General features: G+C 46.7%; 1 protein-coding gene and 1 long non-coding RNA gene across 2 annotated transcripts in view; one reads left to right on the forward strand and one right to left on the reverse strand.

Annotated features, from left to right (window-relative positions):
* Positions 1-2,651, forward strand: part of LOC132661377 (uncharacterized) — a 118,294-nt gene extending 115,643 nt beyond the window's left edge. Inside the window, exon 6 of the long non-coding RNA XR_009602193.2 lies at positions 2,341-2,651. This is a non-coding gene — a long non-coding RNA (uncharacterized LOC132661377). The remainder of the gene's footprint in view (positions 1-2,340) is intronic.
* A 5,677-nt stretch (positions 2,652-8,328) lies between these two features.
* Positions 8,329-19,996, reverse strand: CNGA4 (cyclic nucleotide gated channel subunit alpha 4). The gene is made up of 7 exons (XM_060605844.3): positions 19,683-19,996; positions 15,541-17,996; positions 15,305-15,406; positions 14,996-15,102; positions 14,029-14,674; positions 12,904-13,253; positions 8,329-11,195 (listed from the first exon to the last, which is right to left on the reverse strand). The coding sequence occupies exons 2-7, from the start codon at positions 15,600-15,602 to the stop codon at positions 10,735-10,737; spliced, it is 1,728 nt and encodes a 575-aa protein (XP_060461827.3). The 5' UTR covers positions 15,603-17,996; positions 19,683-19,996; the 3' UTR covers positions 8,329-10,734.
* Positions 19,997-20,112: the final 116 nt, after the last annotated feature.

A 20,112-nucleotide genomic window follows, 5' to 3' on the forward strand; every position in this document is an offset into this window, starting at 1 on the left:
TGTTGTTTTAAGCTTCCAAATTCATGATAATTTGTTATAGTAGCAACAGGAAACTAACACACCTCTCAGGAAGAAAGTAGCAAATACAGACCTTGCAAGCCACCCAAGGATGAAAGGATGAATTGGAAGCACTAGAAATTTGTTAACCTTTAGAAAGATTTGGGGTAATTGTTATGGCAGCTGGTGTGGAGAGCAACTTAAGGGGTAGGACCCATTGGGAGTCTATGACAGTAACTCAGATAACAGATGATAGCATAGCGCCTTGACCTAAGTCATAGAGGCAGTGGAGAAGATGGATCCAAGAGATACTTAGGAGGCAAACAGAATCTAGAGGATGCTTCCATGTTGAGGGTGAGGGAGAAGGATGAGATTAAAATGAATAAGGTTTCTGGTAACTGGATAGGGACTCTTTGGTGATTACCTACTCTGTTCAAAGCACATTCATTACTTTTAATCCTCACAAAGAACTCTGCATTTAAGTCCGATATGATTGATTACTATTTTAGATGAAAAAAACTGTGACTCAGACAGAATTTAAGTAACTTGCCCAAAGCCACAAAACTACTAGGTGAAAAAGCTACAATTCAAAGCCAGGGATTTTGGACATCAGAATTCAGGTGCTCATACTATGATGCTTCCCAGAATGATCAGAAGTTTTACTAAGTTTCTCTGATCACCTTCTTTCTCTCATTTTACATAATATTTTTTTCAAATTTTCTTTGGACTTGTAAAATCTCTCATTTCATGTCACACACACACACACACACACACACCCCACATGCACACATGCACATACACCATCATTCACTCACAATAAATAACCCGCCCTCCCACTTCATAGAGAAAATAGTAACCATCAGATAGCAACTCCCACCAATGAATCTGTTCCCTTTTGGACATGGTAAGTTTCAGATGCTTTATTAGACATCTAAGTAGGAATTCCAGTAGGAAGTTGAATGCACAGTTTGCATAAGAAGTAATGCAAACCATAGAATTAATGAGAGTGTGTTAAATAAGAATAAATGAGGAACCAGATCAGAAATCTGAAAAAGACCATATTTAAAGTCTGGATAGGGAAAGGCCAGCCTGCAAAAGACAGGTGGGAGGAAAACAAGGGGAGCAAGCATCATGATCGAGAAAGGGAAAACAAATAAAAGAAATGAGAGGGGGAGGAAGAAGGAGAGAAATTAATTAATTTTGAATGCAAGATTCCTGAGAAGGCAGGAAAGTGTGTAATCCAGAGCCCATGTGGAAGGTTCTAGGTTTTGATAAAAGTAGAGCCTCAATTGTAAGAGGAAGATAGAAGAAAATAGTTATAGATTAAAATAAGTCATGGCCAACCAGCTAACAACTATTATTTTCTAGATGCCTTGGCAGCTAAGCATGGCTTTATGACCATATTCTGGACAGGGTTGTGGGTAGCAGTGATAAGTGCAGCTTCCAGATCAAGCTCTTATAGGAGAGGAGTGGACTGTTTCTTCCTCATTTTCCTTTCCTGCAAGTTGAATGTGAATGTGAGGGTAAGCCATCTCCAGTCATGTCATGAAGGTAACACACCAGGGGTGGTGGAGTGATAAGATGGTAGGAGCCTGGATATTTCATACTCCAGTTGTTTTACTACCCCAAGTTCTTTCATATGACAAAGAAACTACACTCTTAAGGCCCTACATTTTTTTCTCTTCTTGTTATAGCAACTTTTTCTGTATCTTAATTAACACAGTAGGTGCATAGATTTAATGGCAGCTGCTATCTTATATTTTCTATTTTCTCTGTGAAGTTGGAGATCTGGTTATCAGTGACTGGTGTGTGTGTGTGTGTGTGTGTGTGTGTGTGTGTGTGTGTGAGTAGATAGGATTGAAATTTTAGAAGTCAGGATGGCTTAAGAAAACTGTATAAAATGGGAAAGAGGGAGGGGGCACTAGAGGCATGTAATAAGATAACTGGGACCCACTTAGGAGTTGGTGACCATGAATTCCCAGTGGTATCAGTTTCTCCAGGAGCGCTCAGATAGTCAGATGCAAGCATGGAGAATACTGATTGTTCAATTCGCCCAAAGTTGAGATTTTGCCAGTTGGGTGGGATGGAAAAACAAAGGGACAAGGGCACAATAATGGGCAGGACAATGAAGTAGGTAACACAGTCTAAAGTGAGTAATAAGTAGGCTTCAAAAGGTTGCAGCGGTCCAAAATGAGAAAGGGAAGAGAGTAGGGCAAAGAACATATCAAGGAGTGTCAAGGAGCAAAGAGGTGTTGAGAGTGAAGAAGCAGCATTGGTGAGTGCAGAGGACCCCAAATCTGTGTACTGAGTTGTGAAACCAAGAGTTGCTACCCCTTTTTGCAGAGGGTGTACCATCCTCACAGGACTGCTGGTTTTAGCCAACACTGGAGTTGGAGGAGTGTTCAAAGAAGCTGATGTTGGAAAAGGGGTTATGGAAGACGAAACTCATCTGAGAAGCTTTCCTGAGTTAGGTGCCTCTCCTATGTACTTCTGTAACACCTTGTACCTCTCATTATGGTAATGTTTACAATTACATGTTAATAGTTGTCCTCTTGCTTACGTTTATTCCAAAGGTCTGGCTCCTGTCATTTTCTCCAACAAGTTCTCAAAGCACTCTCCACACTACTCTCATTACTTATTTGCAGTCTTTGTGCTCAAGGAACCTTGAGTTGTTTAGAGTTTCATGGTGCAGTCCATGCTGTTCATCACGCTTGCTCATACTGTCCTCTCTAACTAAATGCAGTTGGGCGATGGGGAGGTGAGGGCCAGGAGATGGTGGCTAGAGATTGTTTCAAGAAGATGGTTTATAAGAGGAAAACAACTCCAAATAATAGTTGGAATGGAGAAGGGGGAATACTATGAGCATAGGAGGGGATGAAAATGCAATGCTAAGAGGGTGGAAGTTCGTTTCTCAAATCAGGAAATTCCATCAATGCCAGGGATTGAGCCAGCATTCAGGGAGAATGGGATTGCTCAGGACCAGGAAACAGGGGACTTTAGACCAGAGCAAGGAGGGAACTGCAAAGTCAATATGGGTAACCAGAGGAAAAAGACGTTGACCCTTGTCCCAGAACAAGTCAGAGACCAAAGAGGTCAAGGAAACAAGTGCAAGATGTCCTGATATAGGGCCAACCTCAGTTCTGAGGGAAGCTACTTTTTTGATTCAAGCCTTGACCTGCCAAGGTTGTCATGTTTTTGCTTCCCCTCTGTGTGTGGGTGTGTGCGCGCACACGTGTGTGTGTGTGTGTGTGTGCATGCGTGTGTGTGTGTTGTGAAGGGGAGTGCTGGCCCACCCAGCTTGACGCCTATAGCTAGAATAATTTGCTTTTCCCTTGGGGAAGTCTCAATCACCTAGCTACTGCCACACTGGCTCAAGTGTGGGCACATGATCCTTCTTTCAATATTCTATATCACAATTGAGATAAGAGGAGAACGTTTAAACAACACTTCAGTAAATGTTCTGGGGAAACAACTAAAGAGAGGAGAATATAGTGTGTAATGTACAGCCAGATAGCCTGCCTTGTAAGTTACTGCTTATTCTAGGAATCTTTCAGGTCCACAAAATATCAGCGCTTTACCCAGGAAACCTAGTATTCACACACAGCGGTGTCAGGGTGGTGGGATAGGCTCTGGCTCCTCCACCCCTGACTCTCTCTGTCTCTCTCTCTCTCACACACACACACACACACACACACACACACACACACACAGCTGGGATCCAGTGCTAGGAGAGGAACCAGTCACAGTTTAATCCTTGAGGTGCCCGCTCAGCCCTTCCCTCTGTGGCTCATTAGGCTGCCTTCTCTCCACATCTTTCAAGGCCTTCTCTTGTCTGCATTTCTGTGATGTGCAGATATGCTTCTGTGCTGAGCTCCTGCCCACACTCCCTGCCCACGTAGGAGGCCCTTCTCTTGGGATAATTAAACAAAGAGGGAGCAGGCTGAAAAGACAGACCGGCTGGAGCCAGAGCAGGCAGGGATGTTGGTCAGAGGAAAGAAACCAGGGAAAGGACTACCTTCCGGAGTCTGGGGCTTGTGCTAGGGAGAACAGAGCGCGCGCGTGCGCGCGCGCGCGCACACACACACACACACACACACACACACACACAGGGGCTTGCTCTCACTCATGGTTACACTTGGCTTCGGACATGGGCTTTCGCAGGTAGGTCAAGAGGGGCCTGGATCTCCCATGTCAGGGACTCATTTGAAAGTTAAAAAAGCCACAGGAAGGCTCACTCAGGGAATCACCAGGGAGAGGGCTTCCATGAACACACCCGACTTATTAGCCTGTGGTGCCCTATGGCACCTGTTGGTGAACAGCAAGGCTGAGGACAATAAGCCAAGATACTGAAACTGGAAGGGCACTGCCAGACACAGAGAAAGCCCACGCGTGTTAGATGAAAAGCACAAGGATTTTTCCTGTAGGGAGGGCAGTCCTGAATCCTCCCAGCCAATCAGTAGGGCGACCCCAACAGGGCTGCCTCCGGCTCTGACTCGGCACAACTTCCTCTGTAATGGCTTTCAGCATCATCACTGCTGCGTTTTAGTCTTTGCTAAAAAATCAAGTGTTCTTACAAACCAGTTGAGACCACTATTCTGTCTGTAAGATTCCATTTCTCCCTGTCCCTAAGATTCTAGCTCTTCCAGCTTTACAAGACAATGCAATTCTGAGGCCAGGGCAGGAGGTAGAAAGAGGGGAGGAAAGGGGAACCCTGCGCCCTCTGCTGGCCAGACCTGGCATCGACAGTCCAGTCCAGAGGCCCAGGGCTGAGTAGGGCGGGACAAGGTGTGCCCCCACTGCCTCAAAGGCGCAATCTCTGCTACAGGGACAGGGATAACCGTCATAGCTACCATTCATTATTAAGCAGTTGCTGCTTGTCAGGCACCAGCAGCCAGTTTACAATCATTATCTCATTTACATTTTAATTCTCCAAGCATTTCTTTCAACAACCCTGAAAGTTTGTGTAGGAGGCTGAGAGTCCCTCAGCTAGCAAGTGATAGTTCAGAACTAAAATCGGACTCAGATTGGCTCCAAGCTCTTTCCTATCTGTTGTGCTTTTAGGCCAGCCTAATACTTGCCCTGACTTGGGCCTTGACTCTGACCCCAGCTCTAACGTGGCTTAACCATCCTCCCCTGATCTGAGCCTCAAGCCAAACCCTAGCTTCAGCTTCAATCTAGAATCCACCCACTTTGTCTCCTGCTCCTGGCATCTAGCATTTGCACAGCATCTTTCCTTGAGTTGGATGTCCCTTCTCCCTATGAATCTGATTTCCTCCTGAGCTTGATACTTTATTTCCATCTGCCTCTTGGGCAAGCAGCCAAACTCTCAGAAAGAAAAAGATGAAGTGGGGAGGCCAAAGGAACATTGAGGAGGAGGGTACATCTCAAATCTTAGCCAGGCCAAGGTGTCCTGAGGTTAGTGATCCCAGGACAATGAGTGAGGCCCTAGGTCCTGTGGGAGGGAGAAGAGCTAAGCTGGAAGCAGCTGGGCTCTCAGCAGCAGGGCCCTTGGACAGTTCTTGTAGGACAACTACAGCTCACCCCTGTAGGAATCTCGCAGCAACTCCAAAACTCCTGCCTCCCTCCCAAGCTGTATGTGTGTGGATGGGAGAGCTGGAATTTGCAGCTTTTCTCCAGAGCACTGGGTGGTCCTTTGTCTTTGGCTGCAGCCCTGAGCTCAATGCTTCAACACATTGGGCAGGCTTGCTGGTGATTCACAAACTTTGCTCTGCATTACTGGCTTCTTCTCCCCTGGTTAGCCCCTCTGCCCCCAACCTCCTTACTGCTGGCAACAGTCATTCTTAAGAAAGGAAGGAGCGTGTCTGGCCTCAGCCTCAGAGGAGGCAGTCCCTTACTTATCTCCCTAAAAGAAACAGTAAGGCAGACCTAGGTTTTATTCCATGTGACTTAGGAGCCCTGTGATATTGGGCAAATTATCTAGTCTCCCAGAGCCTTGGATTCCTCATTTTGTTTATTTATTTTTAATGTTTATTTATTTATTTTGAGGTAGGGAGGGGCAGAAAAAGAGGGAGAGAGAGAGAATCCCAAGCAGGCTCCGAGCTGTTAGAGCAGAGCGCAACATGGGGATTGATCTCATGAATCATGAGATCATGGCCTGAGCCAAGATGAAGAGTTGGACACTTAACCAACTGAGCCACCCAGGAACCTTTTGTATTCCTTATTTTAAAATGGGGTAATAATGACCTCTTTCTCATGTAGTTGTGAGGATTAATTGAGATAATGCACTTAACTCAGGACCTGGCATAAAATAGCTTCTCAATAAATCACATCTAATATATTTTTAATTGCTCTATGCATTTCAGTTTCCTGATCTGGAAAAATAAGCACAATAATAATTTAAGCTTCCTAATGTTATTATAAGAGATAATGAGGTAATTTATGAGATAGTAGTTTGTGTGTGTGTGTGTATGTGTGTGCGCGCGCGCGCGCGTGTGTGTGTGTGTGTGTGTGTGTGTGTGTGTGTGTTACATAACAGTATTTTTAAAAATTGGAACTTTCCTTGATTCTCTAAATCAGACAAGTCTCATGTAAGCTTTTAACCACTTACCTTATGGAAGACTTAATTTCCCTTTATGTTTGCTGGCTTTCTTTCCACTCTCTTTTCCCACAATTTAGCACCTTCCAAAAAGTTTCTGGGGGATTTATGTTGGATAGAATATGTGGGTAAGAGGAAGAAGGCCTGGGTTTAGAGATCATGCTGGTTACGTGGGTATGCACCTTGTTCAAGCCTGTGCTCCTACTGGGTGGCGCTGCTCTGAGGCTCCCGTGCTGTTTTGGGCCAGGATCATCTTTCTCCTGTTTCCAGAGACCCAATTCATAGTGTTCCCTATTCTGGGCCCCCTGTGAAAGTGGGGTCCAGGCTGTTTTCCTCCCCAGAAACCCTGTGACAGGTAGAATTTTGGCTCCCATTACCTTGCCCTCTGGTGTTACTCCTGTGATTATGGAAAAAAAGAACTTTGTGGATGTAATTAAGATTAATAATCAGCTGACTTTAAAGTAGAGCCATTATCCTGGATTATCTAAGTGGGCCTAGTCTAACTACATGAGCTCTAAAAAGCAGAGATCTTTCTCAGCCTTGTAATAAGTGGGAAGTAAGAGATTTGAAGAATGAGAAAGATTTCACAACAACTTTGTTGGCTTGAAGATGAAGGGGCCATGTGTCAAGGAAACAAGGACATCAGTTTTACAACCAAATGGAATTGAATTCTTCAATCAACCTCAATGATCCTGGAAGCAGGTTCTTCCCCAGAAAAGAGGCCAACTTGCACAACACCTTGATTTTGGCCTTGGAAGCCCTGAATAGAGGGCCCAGTTGAGCCACAATGTGCCAGGATTTCTGACTCACAGAATTGTGAGATTATAAATGGGTGCTATTATTTTTGAAGAATTTAATTTAATTAACTTATTTTAAATGTTTTATTTATTTTTGAGAGAATAAAAGTGGAGGAGGGGCAGAGAGAGGAGGACAGAGGATCTGAAGCAAGCTCTGCGCTGACAGCTCTCTCAGCAGTGAGACTGATGTGGGACTTGAACTCACAATCTGTGAGATCATGACCTGAGCCAAAGTCAGATTCTCAACTGACTGAGCCACCCAGGTACCCCTAAATCCATGCTGTTAAGACAGCTTAAAAGCTCTTAAATTTGTGGTAACATTATTGCAGTAAAAGAAACCTAATATTCAAGAATCCCATTCCTTTTCAGTCTTGGGGAATCTCCTTTCCTCAGGCTCAGAAGCTCCTGCTTCTTCAACTTTAACCCCTCACAGACAGTTGGACACAGTTCACCTAGGACCCTGGTCATCACAAACTAAAGTTAAAGCGGAGAGTTTCTGAAAATTTCTATTTTTGACTCTGTCATTCAAAAAGTTTTAGGTCTAGGGGATACAGAAACCTAGGTTCTTTCTTATGATGGGACAAGGGATGAAATGACAAAACCCAAATGAGTATCTCAATAAAGTTTTCTGTGACCTAAATAGGTACTTAATACACAGTATTAATACACAGTAATAATACACAGTAATTAGTATTTTTTTGGACCAGAAGATTCTTGTTTTTTGTTTTCATTTTGGTAATTCCAGGACCTTAAAATTGTGTTCTGTTCTGCCCATCCTGACCTAACTCTATTCAGTTTGATACCAAATTGTCAAAACAGTGTCTGTCATCCAGTGATGGAAGTCACTCCACTACTAGAGGGCCCCAGACATATTCAAGATGTCTTCTGGCCTGGGGGCTCTACCATAAGGAATCCTCCTCATCCTGGAACTGCTAAGGCAGAGCTAGATGCACATCTGGCCCCAGAAGTGTTTTGTTTTTGTATCTAGGACAGAGAAGATGGCCCATAATCACCTTCCTTATGCTATAGACCAGGATTCTATGGGGATAACAAAAGCAACCTGTTCTAATAGAGCCTTCTCTCGGACAGGGGTGCACATTGTGGTGTGCCAGTGGAAAGCTTATTCTCAGTTCCCTAAAAAACCCATCAGGTACCACAAAAATGGTCCCTATAACATACCCACCCATTCTGGCAGAGGTGGTAGGAAAAAGCTCTTAAGAAATTGACACACATCTTCCTCCAACATTGGTTACCAAATATATATTTGAGTACATACTACGTGTCAGGCACAGTTTTGGCCTTGAGGATATAGAGATGAATAAGAAAGACTGAGTGACAGCCTGTGGATCTCAAATTTTGTGAGGAAGGGATAACAAATAACTACAGATTTCTAAATGGGTTAATGTGCAATTACCCTCGTAGTCCCTCCTGACAACCTTGACTCCAGCCACAGACAGAGTTCCTATGGCTGAGAAAGTTTTGTTCCAATCTTTCATGTCTGAGTGCACCTATGTCACTCACATATACAAAAGGTTGTTTGGTTTTGAGGACAGCAACAGTTCTGAGGAAATATCTCCATAACTACACATCAGCAGATGCTCCCACACATCCTTCCCTGACAGCACTGAGGGCCCTACCCTTCATTCTCTTATAGTACCTGTAACGATTGTTCTTGATATCCTGTAATTGATGCTGTGGCATCCTGAAATCATGGGCCAACCTGATGACCAGAGTTGTTTACATCTCCTCTGTGGTCTCCCTTTCATGAGTTTTTGAAAATCATATTATAAGTCCTCCAACCCCAAGCCCCCAAATCTGTTTTGCTTCGTGCCCAAGAAGGGATGTCCTCACCTAAAAACTTGCCACTGCTAGCAAAGTAGGAGCTTTTTGCCCATGTTTTCCCCTTGCTCCTTCTGCTTCCTCACTACCCTGGTGCTTCCCTGAGTGGCCTGGCATGGTGCAGCGTGCCCCCTCCTCTTGGGAACTATAAGTAATAAACTCTTCTTTCCATGGCATTGACCTCTATGTGTCACCACTCACATCGTATTGATAAATTAAATCCAAGGTACATTCTAAAATGCCATCTGGCACAGCTTAGACCAAAGACTTGCCAGGCCTTGGAGGAGCCAAATTTGTGGCCAGGTGAATATGATTCAGACATGATATAAGATTCCTCCTCAGAGACCCCACAACACTTTCTCTGTCCCAAACCTACAGGTCTCCCTCCAAGTATGCCAAAGTTACTTAAAAACTCCCCAAACACCAATCTCCAGTTGTCGCCAACCATGATGGTCCACTCTACTTAGTCTCTGTTCACCACCCTGTGTTTTGAAATACCATCTAGAGAGGGAGGGCTGGATTTCTGGCAGTACCAAGGCCAGCTCCAACAACTGACAGGGTACAGCAGGGCCAGGTGAGTGGCCCTGTGTATTCTCCCTTTGAAATCAGTCCTGAACATGGGGTAGCCCTAGCCCCAGGCTCCAGGGCTGGGCCAGAGGAAGGAAGAAGGAACAGGGGTGTCTGCTCTGGTTTACTAAGCTAAGTCAAATCACTCAGAGCTCACAAAGTTAAGGATACATACTCTGGAATGAAATACAAATGGTCAGTGTATATATGTGAATGTATCTATGAAAGCATGTGCACACTTACAACAGTGTGATGCATAACCCTGCTTTGCCTTGGCTCAGCACTGATTCTCAATTCATCATGTACCCCAGCGTCTTTGAATCAAACCTACCAGCTACTGCACAGCCCATGCCCTTCACCCCCATGACTCAGAATTCAGACAGAATTCATTCTGGCCCACCATTGGCTTTGCCTTTTCCTGTCACCCCCATAATGCTTAGGGAGGAGGAAAATACTTTATTGAAGTAAAACCTGCAGGCTACATTTGTGAACTTCCCATTGGGAGGCATTTAAAGGATATCTTGGAAGAAGAGGGCTCTGGGTGTGTTTTTATGTGTTCACAAGGGTATGCACACCTGTGGAAGGCATCTGTGTGTCTGTTGGTGTGTGTCTCACTATATGTGTCTTTATGAGGTGCATGAATGTATGTATGTATGTTATGTGGGTATTAGACATACCTATGTTTGTGAGAAAGGATATGTGTTCTGAAAATGGAAACTCCAGAGAATTTTATATGGAATGCAGTCTTGGGGGGCAGTATGTGTACATTCAACTGTGTGTGTGTGTGTGTGTGTGTGTGTGTGCTGGTGAGTGGGGGATGAATGGATGCTATACTCTTTTACTTCTAAGTGAGCATCTATACCCCCAACTCATTCCTATCTCTGTACCTAGCAGACAGGGTGGCAGAGTTTCTGCAGGCAGATTTTCCTACAACTCTGGATTCCCTTGGAGATTGGGGTCCTAGAGATAAGAATGGGGTCACTCTGGGTCTGGGGGTCCCTCCTGGGCACTCCTGCCCTCTCCACCCTGAGAGGTTCCCTCCCCAGGCTCGCCCTCATCATCAGCCTCAGCCAGTTCCTCAGGCATTGGCCACTCTCGAGTCTGCCACTCTAGCCGTTCGATGCGATAAGCAATCTTGAGTGCGCTGGACTCCAGCTCAGCCAGGAGGCGAGCAAACTTGGTCTGTAGATCATCGAGTTGCTGGTCAAGGCCTCGCAGCCGGGACTCTGTGGCTTCCTGTAGGGCAATCTCGGCTGCCTCGGCATTTACATCCAACTTGTTCATTTTGAGCAGGATCTCACGGCCCTTTTCCTCCATGACGACCTGGGCCTGTGGATACTCGCTCAGGACTTCCCTCAGGTCCTCCTTGCTCAGGCAAAACAGGTCTGAATAACCTAGACTCTTGATGTTGGCTGTGCGGCGGTTCCCAGACATGTTTCCTGTGGCCCGTGGGCAGACACATAGGAGGACAGTTAGTCGGGTGGGTGTGAGGGGGGCTTTTACTCATGAATCAGGACCCCCCATCTCCCTGCTTGTACTTTTGAGCCTCTTTTTCCGTCTCATTAATTCTGTCATCATTCAGTAATATACTGGGGACCAGGCCCTGTACTAGGTGGGTAGCAAAGAACTGCCTGCAAGAATTCAGTCTGGAGGCGATAGACATTGAACCGGATAGTTACAAAATAGTATAGCTGGTGCAGTGTGGACGTATGCATCCAGTGCTGTGAGAAGACAGGCAAAGAGCCCCTAACAAGCTGGCAGACACGTTGTGGAAGACTGGAGGAAGTGATGCCTGGCTGAGAAGGAGGTAAGAGGGGAAGGGCGGGGGCGTGGGGGGCATCCCAGCAGGGGAAGGATTATGAGCAGAGGGATGGAGGTCGGAGCCAGTTAGGCGGCCACAGCAAACAGTAAGCAGTCCAGAGTGGGTGAAGTGCGGGTGCAAGCAGAGTGGAAACAGGAGGGGAGAGCAGGTGATGCCGCATGTGGTAAGCCACCGTAGGGAGTTCAGACCTTATGCTGAGGGCAGTGGCAAGGTACTGAAATATTTTAAGCAGGGGAGCTGTATGATATCATTCACATTTTAGAACGATATTGCTGAAGGGGTTGGGGGGAAAACAGAGTAGGCTGAAAGCTGCAAAGTCTCAGAGCTAGAAGGACTCAGAAGGGTACTTGCCAGGCACCAGGCACTACAATCATGCTGATGACTTACCCGTGGAACTCATTTAATCCTCACAAATAACTCTTTGGGTTTTTAATATCATCCCTATTAGATGAGAAAACTGAGCCCTGGAAAAAGTGAAATAACTTGTCCAAAATCATGTAGACAGCAGCTGACTGCATCCAGGTTGTAGAGCTTGAAAGATCCTTGGAGGACAGATGTGAGGCCTTTGGAATAACTAGAGAGTGGGATCCCCAGGCTGAGAGCTCATCTGGCTTCAGCCAGTTGACAGTGCGGTCACCCCTTGCTGTGTTCTCCCATCTCCTGGGCCTCAGTGTCCCTACCTGTGATTAGGCATATCAATGCCTACTGTGCAGGTGGATGGAAGGAATCAGTGAGCCCGTGTACTGTGCCTGGCCTGGCCTGGTGTTGGTGGAGTGAATGGCAATGCCTTCTTACTACCCTCCTTTCCATTTGGCTGTGAGAAAGTTCCTCCTACTGACTCCCAAGTGTGTGTACTTATTACCTCAATGGTTTTGGACAGTTTCCCAAACCTCTCTGTACTCCAATTTCCTTGCCTTTAAAATACAGATAATGGTAACTACCTGAGTTACTGTGAGAATATAATGAGTTGGTACATGTGAAGCACTTTGAACATGGCATGCAGTAAGTGTGCAATTAATATTGGCTATTATTATTATCATCTCTGTCACTTGCCACTGGTGTATTGGTGCCTTGGGTTGACACACACTAAAGAGATCTACTTCCTCTTCCCGAGGACCCACACTGTGCACTAACCTTGGCTTGGCTTCTTCTCAGGGAACAGACTCTCCATGTCCTGCTTCTCCCGTGAGCCCTCTAGTGACTCAGGCAAGGACCAGGTTTCCTAAATCTGCAGGCCCTGATGTACCATTTGGTCTCAGTATGGGGTTCTGCTATCCCTGCCCCCTCCCTCAGCCCTGTCCCAGAACAAACACTGAGGTACCCACCTTTGATGTTGATGATGCTGATCTCCCCAAAGTAGAGCCCTGCACCAAGCACAGCGTACTGGGTGACACCATCATCTGCCACCACGGCCAACTGACCTTCACGGATGATATACATCTCCCGGCCAATGTCCCCCTTGCGGCAGACATATTCGCCTGGTGAATAGGTCTGGGGCTGCAGCTTCAGCACCAGCTCCTCCAGCAGGCTGGCCTCACAGTTCTGGAAGATCTGCACCCGGCTCAGAGTAGACAGGTGTACAGACACAGCCACTTCGGCCCGCAACCGCTCAGGCAAATGCTGTAAGATGGCTACCTCGTTGGTCATCTTCTTGTTGATCTGCAGGTGCTGGTACCTAGGGACAAGAGCAGCAGTAGTTCCTCCCCAGCCCCCAACATGCCTGCCCCTATTCCTTCCATCAGGGTTCAGCTCAGCTTCAGCCAAGAGTTCAATCACACTGAGATCTCACAGGGGTCATGGGAATACTTGACAGTTGGCTGATGAATATCTTCACTCCAAGGTCTGCTGGTCACTGATATGTTTTGACCTTTTCTCCCTCAACCAAGGCCTGGAAGCCTCCACCAGTTGACAGTGAATAAGACACCCTTTACCTCCTGTCAGGCTTTATCCCACCTACCACCATTCAGTGACGCCTTGTATATCCCACTGATAGCCACTTCAATCACCAGGCCCTGTATCTAGAGGCCCTCTGATTTAGCTCCCCGACTTGCTGACATTTCCTTTTATTCATAGCATAGCATGGATGCCTATGACATAGTCAACCATCTTGTTGGCCATTCCCTGGGAGGTATCACTCTTCTCCCTTTACCTCTTCCAGAGCCATCTGAGCCCTACCAGGCAATGGCAGTTTTTACTCCATGGTCCCCAGGTTATCCTTCCTTGTGTATGAGTTCCTCTCCCTATCAATCTCTTATCCAACCCAGCCCCCCAAGTGCAGATACAACTAATGGAAGACATGCTTTACTAAGCCCCACTCAGTGAACCCCCCAATGCATGCCATGCCCTACTTGCCCTGCCTGGACCTCTAGGCAGTAAGGACCCAGCCATTTTCCTCAGGCTCTATCCAGAACACCTGTCCCTGTCCTGGTCTGGAAGCCCAGCATCCTCACCAGTCAATAACTCGCCGCTCCAGCCGGCGGTTGACGTGCTGCTGCTTCATGTACTTCTTCACCAGTGCATGGTCTGGGTAGAAAGCCGCATCTGCAGTGTTCATATTGTAGATGACAGAGCTCATGCTACCCATGATGGTGGCAAAACCCATGACAGCCAACAGGAAGTCACCCACCATGAAGAGATACTCCTCCTCCCGTGCTGGCAGTGGTGTATCGCCCACAGTGGTCAGGATCAGGGTGGAGAAGTAAAAGCTATAGAGGTACTGGCGCCGCAGACGCTCAAAGCCAGGCTGTGCGGGATCAGGGTACACCCAGGCGTCACGCCCGAAGCCCAGGTACCGGGATAGGGCAAAGTATAGGCAGCTATTCCAATGGATAACAACAAAAATGTAAAGCATCAGTTTGGTGATGCGAAACGCATTTGGGTAAGCCGTGCGGGTCTCTGTGCGGTCAAAGGCCTCAAAGAGGCGAGGCACACGCAGAAATCGGTTCAGCCTCAGCATAGGGGTGTGCAAGCCCAGCTGCACGTAGGCCACATCTGTGGGCATCAGGGATGCCAGGTCCAACAGGAAGCTCCAGGTGCGAACATAGCGACTTGAAATCCTACCCTTGTCCACCACCAGGATGCCCTGGTCTAAGAATCCTGGGGAGGGGGAGGAGGAGACAGGCTGGGGTCAGTCATAAGATGGGGTCAGGTATGAGGCTGAGTCAGGACACCTACCTGCTCTAGTAATAAGGGTGAGGGTGGGCAGGCCAGGGTGGGACAGGGAGACAGACATGGGGACAGGGTGAGGGAGGGCATAACCCTGCCCCAGGGTTACTGGGATGAGCATGGGGGTGTTGTGAAGCATGGAGGCATGCGAAAGTGCTATAAAGGGGTCACTTATGACTAGTCACTTTGTGACTAAGAGGCCCTCTTTTGGAAGGTAACATGGAACAAATGGTCAGTCTTGGGCTCACTGACCTGTGTGAAAGCGCACCACGATGTCCAGTAGGTATAGAAGGTCACTTGTGTAGTCCAGTACTAACCAGGCCACCAGATAACTGTGTTGCAAGTCAGGAAAGCAGGCTCTGTGTGGCAGGGACAGAAGAGATTGGCTCAGGGCATCCTCTGTGTAAGGCAATCTCCCCAAGGCACTCAGCACTCTGCCCTGGGCCCTCTCTTGGGTGCTGCCCCTCCTTCAGGCCCTGGCCAAGAGCCCGCCCCTTTCCTTGGCTGGACACTTGAGCCCTTATCTCTGTTTAAGGCCCTTCCTTTAGCCCCATGCCAAACCTGCACACGATGATGATGAGGTTATACATCACTGGGAAGACCATTGTATTCAGCCACCAGTAGTAGTAATCCCCAGATGGGTCTAGGACAGGCAACAACTTCCTGTGGGCAAGAGGAGAAGCAGTGTTTCATTTTTTTCACCATTAATGTTGACGTTGTCACTGGGGGCACCAAGAAGAATCAGGCTCCATCGAGTTAGGCAGACAGAGATGATACAGGGAAGCAGGATGTCTCACCTGGCCTTGGATGGGGCAGGGGGGCTGGACTCTGTCGTCTTCACTTTGCTCTCCTGGCTCATGCTTCCGTGGTCTGTTGCCTGGATGTGAGATATCCAGGGCTTCTACCTGTGGGTAGCTTCAGGAGGTGGGGGCTAGTGCCTCCCTGCCTGGAAGAGGCTGCCCTTGGTCTCCACTGTGACTCCTCTGTCTTTGGCTTCTGAAGCTCTTAGCAACACAACCAGGGCCAGCCACTATAGAAGGGGTGGAGGCAGTGTGGCTCCATCACCCCGCCCTGTCTCCCAGGGCCTGGGCTTACACCTGCCCAACTAAACATCTCTAATGAGGTCCCAGGAGAAGGTGGGGGTGCATACTTCAGAGGTAAGGCTGGGCCTTGTTGCTCCCCCCACCCCACCAAACTGAACTACATAGGGGTCCTCTAAGTCAGGAGACATGGGTGCCAGTGTAGGCTCAGTCATTCTGTTTTACCTTGTGCAAGTTCCCTGCTTAGGCCTCATTATTTATTCATTTAACAACTATTTACTGAATGGCTCATTTGTGTCAGGTGCTGAACTAGTCTCTAGGGACAAAGAATGCTTGTCACATCAAATGTGAGCTCTGTTTTCATTATCTGCACCCTTATCTACATGACACCCACCTTACCTCATTTCCTACTGGATGAGTGTGATGGGGGGCCATCCTGTGGGGTTTTGCCCCCATTCCTTTCCTGTTATCTCTAGTACCTGATCCTATCAGCTATTCCATGTGTCTTCTAGATCCTCAACCTCCTTCAAATTTCCCTTTCTATGAACATGCTTAAATCTCTCCTATACCAAAACAAAAAAATCCTAAAAATTCTCCCTTAACTTGATTTCCCTTTGACTTCTATCATCTCAGTCAACAAGTCATAATCAGAATACCTGCTTTGTGCCAGGCCAATATCGTGCTCAATATTGGGGAGATAAGATGAATGAAACACATTCTCTGCTCTCCAGAAACTCGGAGTTTGGTAGGGGAAATAGTTGGGTAGATAGGCAATTACATATTCGCTTGATGGTTGCTCTATTAGGTGGATATACAGATGGCTATTACACTGTAAGAAGGGTCCCAACTGAGCCTGGGTTCTGTAGGATGAATAGAAGTTAGGTCTATAGTGAAGAGAGAGTGAACAGGACTAGAGGCAAAGTGCATAGAGTGGGCAAAGGCACAGAGACTTTAAAAAGCATGGATGATTGGGGGACATCAGTTGGTTTCTGTAGAGAACCTGAGTGGCTAGTGTTGAAAGAGAAGGCTGAATGGTGGACAGGGAATAGCTAGGGAAGAGCTTTGTCAGCCATTTTATAAAGCCAGGGTTTTATCTTAAGGCAATTTCTTGTTTTTTTTTTTTTTTTAATGTTTATTTATTTATTTTTGAGAGAGAGAGAGAGAGAGAGAGAAGAAGAAGAAGAAGAAGAAGAAGAAGAAGAAGAAGAAGAAGTAGTAGTAGTAGTAGTAGTGGGGGAGAGGCAGAAAGAGAGGGAGACAGAATCTGAACCAGGATCCAGGCTCTGAGCTGTTAGTGCAGAGCTTGACGTGGGGCTCGAACCCATGAACTGTGAGATCATGACCTGAGCCAAAGTTGGACACTTAACCAACTGAGCCACCTAAGTGCCCCCTTGCTTTTCTGTCTATTTTTTTCTTAGTCTTTTCATAAGCCCATCTGCCTATCCTTTCTGTGTTGGTGTTTTTTAGAACTCTGACCTAGGTGTCTTACTCTCTTTCTGTGCTCCCAGCTCTCTCTGGCCAATCTTGGTTATGCACAGGATCTCCCTTCCCATCTACTGACTCCCAGGAACTCTGAGCTGCAGGCTTATCTATACCACTAACTGCTCACTGGATGTCTCCACTTGGATATCCCATAGTCACCTTTAGCCCATTGGGACTATAACTGAGCTTATGTTTTTTCTCTTATAATCCTTCCCTCTGGCCTTTCAGCTCAAACATCTAAAACTAGTATTTATTTTTATTGCTATCATTATGATTATTATATGATTTTGTGGCAGTTTTAAAAAATGGTCACAAATTCTTTGACATTCTTCCCTTGTGACTGTTTCAACCAATAGAATATAACAAGAATATAACAGAATATAACTGGATCATAAAAGGCCATACAGCTTCCTTTTCTTAATTCTGTTGGGCATGCTCCTTATCTGGAAATCTCCTGTCAGGATATTCCTTCTTGGAACCTAGTTGCCACATTGTGAGAAGCCCAAGCCATAAGGAGCAGTCATATCTCTACTGTGTTTGACAGTCCCAGCTGAGTTCAGCCTTTGAGTTGTCCTAGCCCAGGCATCAGATAAGTGAGTGAAGAAGCCTCAGATGATTCTACCCACCAACTTCAAGTCGCCCTCAGGCATTCAAGTGTCCTATATGAGGCCCCAGGAATTGTTGAATAAAGATACACCATTCTTGCTGTGTTTTGGTTGAATTCCCAGAATCTGTGAGCATAATAAAATGGTTTTTTTATACTACTACATTTGGGATGATTTGTTATACAGCATAGCAACCAGAACAAACATATATACAAAAGTGCACATTTCCTAAGTATACAGCTTGATGAATTTCACAAAGTGAACATACCCATGTAACCAGCACTACAAGAACCCTACTCTTCCCCCTTTCAGGCAATGCTTTTCCAAGGGTAATCACTATCCTGACTTCTAATACCATAGTTGAGTTTTGCCCGTGAATGAACTTATATAAACTAAGCATCAGTTTTTATTCCTTCTGTTTTCCTTTCATATTCATCCAGTCCTCAAGCCCTGGTGCCCTATCTTCTAATGTCCACATGTCCATTTCTCTGTAACTTTACAACTTCAGTTTGATCCTTATCAGTTTAACCATGTATAAAATTTTTATAGTTCTCTATTATTCAATAAAATCTAAACTCCTTAACATGGCCTCAAAATCTAATAACTGACTTCTATCCATGTCTTCAGCCTCATCTCACAATGTTTCCTCTGCATGTTCCCTAGGCTCCAGACATGTACTCATTATAGTTTCCAGAGCACCTCCTGCATTGGTATGGGCTGATCTTTTGGGCTGAAACTGCCATTTCTTTTTCTTTTTTAAAAAAATTTTAACCCTTATTTATTATTGAGCGACAGAGAGAGACAGAGCATGAGCATGGGAGGGGCAGAGAGAGGGGGAGACACAGAATCCCAAGCAGGCTTCAGGCTCTGAGCAAGCTGTCAGCACAGAGCCCGTTGCGTGGCTGGAACCCACAAACCGGGAGATCATGATCTGAGCCGAAGTCAGACGCTTAACTGATTGAGCTACCCAGGTGCTCCATTTCTTTTTCTTTTTAACTACTTTATATTTTAAACTAATTTCAGGCTTACAGAAAGTTGCAAAAAAGGTAAGAAAAAAAAAAATAAAGTTCCCCTAAACTCCTCACCCATGTTCCCCTGTTATCATATTATATAACCAGGGAATTAACATTGGTACAATACTTTGATCTAAGCCATAGCCTTGATCTGAAGCTTTCATTTCTCTTAGTTTCTCATGCTCTTGCTTGTTTCTTTGCTCAGACGTCATTTACTCCTCAAAGGCTCCCCTAAGCCCCTTCACCCTTCTTTGCCTTCATCCTCTGTACATAAAATCATGTTAAGTGCTGCTCCTTGATGGCAACTATTACACTACATTGCAATTATCTGGCTAAAGGGCTGAGGTCTTGCAGGGCAGAGACGGATTCTAATTGATCTGGAATCCTATCCGGCATGGAGGTGCTTATTCCGTGTTCCTTGAGTAACTGAACAAGACAGTATCCAAGGGATCACGGGGCATTAGGTGTTGGGGAAGCTAGGGAGGGGGCGGTCACCAGCCCGGTACTGTCGTCCAAGCCATGTGTGCAGATGGAACAAAAATGAAGTAGGCCAAGGGCGCCTGGGTGGCTCAGTCAGTTAAGCGCCGCTCTGGATTTCCGCTCAAGTCATGATGTCACGGTTGGTGAGATGGAGCCCAGGGCTTTGCGCTGATGGCGCGGAGCCTGCTTGGGATTCCCTCTCTCTCTCTCTCTCTCTCTCTCTCTCTCTCTCTCTCTTTCTCTCTCTCTGCCCCTCCCTCTCACGCGCTCTCTACCTCTTTCAAAATAAATAAACATTAAAAAAGTGTAATAGTCTTACTGCAGTCAGCTATCTCTTGGGCTCAGCTTTTCCACAGGCCCTGCCCACCTACTGACTCCTCCCCTCAGGCCTACCCCTTCGTGCTAGCCCCGCCCACTCCAGCCAGCTCTTCCATCCTAAGCACCACCCTGGACCATTGGCCCCGCTCCTTCACGTTAGTCCCTCAGCCTCAGCTCTCTCCCAAACCCTGCCCCTTGGCCTTTCCCTGCCTCTTAAAGTTGCGTCCCTCCTTAGGTCCCGCCTTCTGCCCTTCTGGTTCGACCTTTCCTCCTCAGGCTCCGCCCCCCGCCCTGTTGGCCTCCGCCTTCCCAGGAGTCTTCTCCTATGACACGCTGGAGTCCTTCAGAGGGGCGGGGTTTACAGCACAAGGGGCGGGACCTGGAGAAGGGGTGGTACTCCTCGCTCGGAACTTCGTCGGCGACCCCGCCCC

This window comes from Panthera onca, chromosome D1 (genome assembly GCF_046562875.1).
Source record: "Panthera onca isolate mPanOnc1 chromosome D1, mPanOnc1 haplotype 2, whole genome shotgun sequence".
Taxonomy (NCBI): Eukaryota; Metazoa; Chordata; class Mammalia; order Carnivora; family Felidae; genus Panthera; species Panthera onca.

What these genes read in the sequence shown, in the direction of transcription:
- CNGA4 (XM_060605844.3), bottom strand. Translation starts at nt 15,602, where the DNA reads ATGAGCCAGGAGAGCAAAGTGAAGACGACAGAGTCCAGCCCCCCTGCC. An exon ending in GAGCGGCGAGTTATTGACTG is followed by an intron (nt 13,254 to 14,028) that starts GTGAGGATGCTG and finishes TCTTGTCCCTAG; the next exon opens with GTACCAGCACCTGCAGATCA. An exon ending in CAGCATCATCAACATCAAAG is followed by an intron (nt 11,196 to 12,903) that starts GTGGGTACCTCA and finishes CACGGGCCACAG; the next exon opens with GAAACATGTCTGGGAACCGC.